Source organism: Alligator sinensis, unplaced genomic scaffold (assembly GCF_000455745.1).
Source record: "Alligator sinensis unplaced genomic scaffold, ASM45574v1 scaffold169_1, whole genome shotgun sequence".
Lineage (NCBI taxonomy): Eukaryota > Metazoa > Chordata > Crocodylia > Alligatoridae > Alligator > Alligator sinensis.
This window is the reverse complement of record NW_005841924.1, coordinates 2,082,733-2,088,835: the sequence shown is the minus strand read 5'-3', so window position 1 is coordinate 2,088,835 and position 6,103 is coordinate 2,082,733. Positions and strand designations below refer to the sequence as shown.

Here is a 6,103-nt window from a genome sequence, read left to right as displayed (position 1 = left end):
CTCTTTCCTGCCTATGCAGGGGGTCGGACTCGATGATCTATTGAGGTCCCTTCCGACCCTAACATCTATGAATCTATGAAATGATCTATGGTGGCTGATATGGTAGTTAACAACAGGAAACATCAGCATATCTTTAAAAAGTAAAATGTGCTTAAAAATAAAAAGAAGCCATATGTAACCATTCACCAGATCAAACAAATGCTTCATTACCTGAAAGAGATTTCTACTCATAACAGGCAATGCCATTTTGGCATTCTTCAATTATCTGACTCTTGGCTTTCTTTTTCTAGTTTCAGCTTATAGAAATATGCTAAAAGCTTATATATAAATATCCGGCCAAAATTTAACTGAATAGCTAGCAAATGTGTCTTTCCTCTGAAAAATCATACAAATAACTGAAATATGCAAATAATCAATATGTGATAAAGTACTGTATTATAGTAGCTGAAGACCCCAACCGGATCTGGGGCCCCTTTATGCTGAACATATAAATATCTACAGCTCTAAACAGCCCTGACTTCATTATAAGATGATAAAGCAATTATTAAGTTTGGGAATTGGTGGCAAAGAGGAGGAAGAAACCAGGGGTTGTACCTTTTACTATTATTTCTCCATTCTGATTTCATGACATTCTAGGTTTATTAAGGCAGTCAATCTTAGAAAGAAAGGGACATTCTGCAGGGCTGTCAAACAACTTGCAATTAGATATTTCCATCTCCCCAGGTAGGTTATAACTAGGGAGAGCAGCTATGAAATATGGCTCATAGGGCTGTGTGAAATGGCTATTTTTCATTCAGCCGTTTCAGAGGACAGTGATTCATTTTGGTGTTTCGGATCATTGTTCCATTTCAATTTGGCTGAATCTGTTTCGGAGTTTCAACGCTGTTTCGGTGCTGACTCGGATCGTCTGGGGAGAGGCAGGCACAGGCAGGCGACTGAAGGTTTTCTCACAGCTCCTCTGGCTGTGCCTGCCTCTGCCCCAGCGGGCAGAGCTGTGGGAGAAGCCCCCACGGCTGCCCTGCCCAGCCCCATCCGCTGCCCAGTCCCAGGCTCCTGGCACTTAAAAAAAAAAAACTTTGTACTCACTGGTTGCAGCCGTATTGCACCCACGCCATGAGGCAGCTGCCACATGGGTGCCAGAAGGGGGGGGGCATCCCCACTGCCCCCCACTGTGCGGAGGGCTCTTGCCACAAGCCCTCAGAGGCTCTGATTGCTGCTGCTACAGCTGGTGAGTGCGGGGCATTTAAAAAAAAATGTTTTTTTTTTAAGTGCCAGGAGGCTGGGGCCAGGCGGGGGCTGGGGCTGGGCAGGGCAGCCATGGGGGCTTTTCCTGCAGCTCCTCTGGCTGTGCCTGCTTCTGTCCTGGTTGGGGGAGCCACAGGAGAAGCCTTCATGGCTGCCCTGCTCGGCCCCATCTCTCGCCTGGTCCCAGCCTCCTGGCACTTTAAAAGGAGGACTGAGGGGCTGTGCTGGACTATTCCTGAGGGGTGCCTCCAAAACATTCCGAAACATTTCTGAAACTTTTTGGATAGTTTTGTTTTGCTTCAGAAATGTTTCGGAGCCTTCCGTTTCATTTTGGATTCAGTGTTTCGGGTGCCAAAACGGGCCGAAACACCTCCGAAATGAAACGGCTTCCGAAATTTCACACAGCCCCAATGGCTCCCCTTTCTCCTGCTATAAATAGAGAGAGAGAAAGCATGCATGAATGAGTGCAAGTTGGAGTGTGAGCAAGCACTCATGGCTTCAATCCATTTTAACTGCTATGCTTGGGTTATAACAACTGAAACCTTGCAAACATGGGTCTTTATAAATAAAAGACATTGAGAAGCTGAGATTAAAACAAAACAAAACAAAACAAAACAAAACAAGACATGTTTCTACCATTATTAAAGAAATATACTGTTGCAGCAAAGATTGTACGTTTCTGAAATTAAGGATAAAATAAGCTGGGATATGTTCAGAAATAGAGCTTTTCTTTAGGACTATCTGTGATAACTGATCTGCATGGAATTATGATATATTTCATGCATATTCCATTTTGATACGTATAAATTCTGTTTTTCACATCTCTTTTTAATCATGGGATGTGCCTCTCTAGTTTGAATAAATCCTGTGATGTTAATGTCTTGATCACAGTTATTTATTATATGTGACATGGTAGCAGCCATGGCTCACTGGACTAAACATTTTTTTGTTCACCTAGCTGCTCATTAAGAGAATGCATATTATCTTAGTATAGAATACAGACATATCTTTATATCTTTAGGATTCACAAAATGGTAGACATTCATTGGGTACTGATCTTGTGAATTTTTTTTACTTAAGGCCAGGGTGCTCAACCTCTGGCCCGCAAGCCAAATGCAGCCACAGAGTATTGAAATCTGGCCTGCCACATTGCCACCCCTCTCTGCTGCCAAAATCCCAAGCCCTATGGGACGGATCACAACCCTTCCTATACACGGCCAGATCAGACTGGCTAACACCCCCTTCCCTTCACATAGTCAGGGTGGGGCCAGGCTGCATGCCTTCTACCTGTGGGGCCAGGTCATGTCCCCTCTCCCTGTGCAGCTGGTCTGGGGCTGCCCCATGCCACCTTTTCCATTCCACAGGGCCAGGCCATGTTTGTTTCCCTCCTCCCAGGTTGGGGCTAGGTCCTGCCCCCTTCCTTCTGCAGGGAGGAACCATGTCCCCTCCCCCTGCACAGCTGATTCAGGTTTGGGCCATGCCCCCTTTTGTCCTGCCATGGGGATGGGCTACTCCTCTTTCTCACCTGCCCAGGCAGGTTGGGGCCAGGCCATGTCCCCTCCCCTCTTAAGGCTTGATCAAGGCTGGTAATGACCCTTCCCCTTCCCCCTCCCACTCCCTGCAGGGCCAGGCTGGTCTGGGCAAGCCCCTTTCCCCATGCAGCTGAATCAGGACCAGGCTGCTCCCCTCCCTGCATAGCTGAATGGAGCCCCAGATGCTGGATTGGGTCCACCAGCTGCATCTAGTCCATGGAGGGATCAGGCGTTACCCATCTGGCCTGCTGGACAAAAAGGGTGAGAACCACTGGTTGAAGGCATGAAACTGGGGCCCAGGTAATCTGGATTAAATTTTGGGCTCTGTCACACATTCTTTGTGACTTGTGACAGATGATTTACTCTATCTCCCAACTTCCCATTTGTGAGATGGGAATAATAATGGTAGCAAGTAGTGTAAACAAGATACTGAATTTTAAACATAGCATTACATATGTGTTTCGAGTACTGCTTGTGGTGCATCTCACTATTTCAAGTCCAGTCCACACTAGGGATTGCATAGTTGCTAATACTGGGAGAGACGGATCAGTGAAAGTGACTGTGTTGATCTTTAGAAGGGGTTTTTGCCTTCTTCTGTAGCAGGGAGCATGGCCCTCTATCTGGGAACTTTTGAGCATATATTAACAACCTTTTACAGAAGTAGGACATTAGCTGCAATAGTTCCCCTACCTCACTTGTTGCAGATTACTGTGTTGTCTTATTTTATGTTGTGGTTGATGCTAGTTTTACTAAGGCTAAGTACAGAGAGTCAAAAAGCCCGAGGCTGAATTGATTTAATCTTCACAGGTTAGTGTAAGCTGTGTAGATTGAACCAACAAGGAAGTGAACAGACATTCACATTTGATTTCGGAAATGCAGCCATATGCCTGCAGTAGCCCAGGTTAGAAGCTGGAGGCCATTAGATCACACCTCCCTGTTTGGCTTGAGCAGACAGAGCCCACTCTGAGAGGGGAAAGTTTGCAGGGGAGGTGCAAAGCATCCTGGGATGCTGGGGGACTGTGAGTTAACTTGAATCTGGAGGGGATCTGGGACAGAAGTTCAATAAACCAATTTAACTTGAATTAGTTAAGTCTGATACTACATCCATTCAGGTTTATCTTAAACTGGGTTTGGCCATTTTGAAAGCAGTTTATGTGCACTGAACTTCTGTTGTGTTACAGATTTGAGCTGGTTTCCAATCACTTATACCAGTTTATGTGTAATTTCTGTCCCTAGACTAAACGGTTAGATTATGGATTTCTAAAGAATAGGGATGATGATCCTGCCTCAGGGAGTGAGTTGGACTAGATAACCTCTGGTGGTTCCTTCCAGCCATGGGTGACCGGTGCAGCCTTAGTCAGGAGGGGCACATGCTCCCCAGCGGCCAGTCAGCAACCGGGAGGGGATCCCCCGCGGCTGATCGCAAGGCGGCCGATCACTCTGCAGCCGCTTCCGGGAGTGGCTGTGGCTGTGGCTGCGGCTGCAGCTGTTTCTGGGAGCACAACAGCGCTCTACTCCCCGGCTGGCGCTTGCAGAGGGGGGCACTGGTGCTCCTGCCTGCCCCCCCTACCCATCGCGTAAGTGGTGAGTGCAGCACGTCAGTGGGTGCACTGATGCTCTCAGGGGATGCATGTGCACCCCTGTGGACCCCCTACGCATCGCCACTGCTTCCAGCCCTACTTCGCTATGATTCTACATTAGTATTTACACTGTGAATCTTTACAAATTCCCACTCTTGGATAATGAGCAACAAACAAGAAATACAAATAGAGGAAATCAGGGTTTTGGAAGTCTGGATGAAGTAAATATCTGTCAAGAAATATGGGTAAGAGGTGATTACAAACTACATAAATGGAATGAACAGGACATTCATCCAAGACTTACAAAACAGAATTTCTATTCCAAAATGAAGTCATGTGCATGGGCCCTATCTTGCTCCCACTGAGGTCAATGGAAGTTTTGCTACTGACTTCACTGAGTACAAGATGAACTCCGTATGACCAAGTTTAAACTGGGAAACTCCAACTTATGTTCTTCAGACCCTCTGACACATCCAGTTCAGCACTAATGTACACAAGAAAAATGTTAGTGTTGTGCAACAAAAAAAAGCTCATGAGCAAACAGAAGAAATGATCAATTATGAGGAAAAAAACAAAAAACAAAAAACCCAACAGTTTGGAAAATATAACCAACAGTAGACAAAAGACTTACTTCTCTTGATTGCTGCCTTAATAGATGACAGGGGTCCTTGGCTTGAAAAAGAAAAAGTAAAAAAAAAATAACTACACCAGTAACCCACAGGAGAAAAAACAAGTAGACCACATCATATAGAGCTTCACTGCCAAGTGGAAGAAAGCTGACACATACAAACATACACCACAACACCTGTTGGCTCTTACTAAAATAAAAAGGGCAGGTTTGCATTTTATGCCCAAATTCATTTTTCTCCACATTTATTGTGGTACAGAAGTTTGTCCCACACTGCTGAAGAATCTACCCACATCCAACCCCTCCTAATGAAAACCAAGACACAACTTTACATTTAACATCATCAAAAACACACTAAGCTGATTTTCTTCCAACTATTATGTTCTCTGAATGTGTGCTGAAGTTCACATTCTGTTGCGTGTCTGATTGGAAACCTTGGAAGACAGCCATTGTGCACATATCAACAGATTACTTAGTATTTTATAGCTAGACATTCTTGTGAATAAATTAAATTTGCATGCAGTAAGCACTCATAGGTCTTCTGCTAATTATTTTCAATAGCTACTGTAAAAACTTTTGAAAATAATTTATTCAGTTGGGTTTGTAGGTTTCAGTGATAACCTATGAGGAAAAAAAAATCCCATGTGACTGGAGGTTTGTTCATATGTTAAGGACTGAACAAATCTATTTCCTTTTGCTAAGTTTTCTTAGCAGGGATGAGGCTTCGGGAATTTCTTTTCCAACAGTCTTAATTAATCCAGGAATACAAATACTTCTTGTTTTGCAGTTAAAATCCAAAAAGAACTTGACAGCACTTTTCATTTTACCAAAGTCTTAGTTACTTCAACCAAATGATACTGAGACAAGAGACACCATTAGCTACCTTAAAAAAAATCACGTCACATATCCCTATTCTAAAGCCATTTTTTCCCTCTTTTTTTAACAACAGATAAAAATGAAGATGTATTTCTCAACAAGAATGGTTTTGAAATCCAGATAGATATAATTTGTGCTAGAAGCAGTACAATAAATACAGTCCATTTTATAGAGACGGAGACTACAGAAATCTTTTTTGGACAATCTTTCACCCTTGTGTTGCCACAAAGGATAGCAACAGC

At 44.0% G+C, this 6,103-nt stretch overlaps 1 protein-coding gene across 14 annotated transcripts in view; it reads right to left on the bottom strand.

The window, feature by feature from the left end:
• SH3D19 (SH3 domain containing 19) overlaps positions 1-6,103 on the bottom strand; it is a 144,817-nt gene that overhangs the window by 65,640 nt on the left and 73,074 nt on the right. For 11 of the 14 annotated variants that reach the window (XR_003092957.1, XR_003092955.1, XR_003092956.1 and 8 more), the window contains one exon: positions 4,989-5,029. The exons of the other annotated variants lie outside the window; for them this stretch is intronic. Coding sequence is in view for 6 of the 11 variants with exons in the window: in XM_025198530.1 (XP_025054315.1) it covers positions 4,989-5,029 (41 nt within the window). In the remaining 5 variants the exon portion in view is untranslated. The remainder of the gene's footprint in view (positions 1-4,988; positions 5,030-6,103) is intronic. 14 annotated transcript variants of the gene reach the window in all.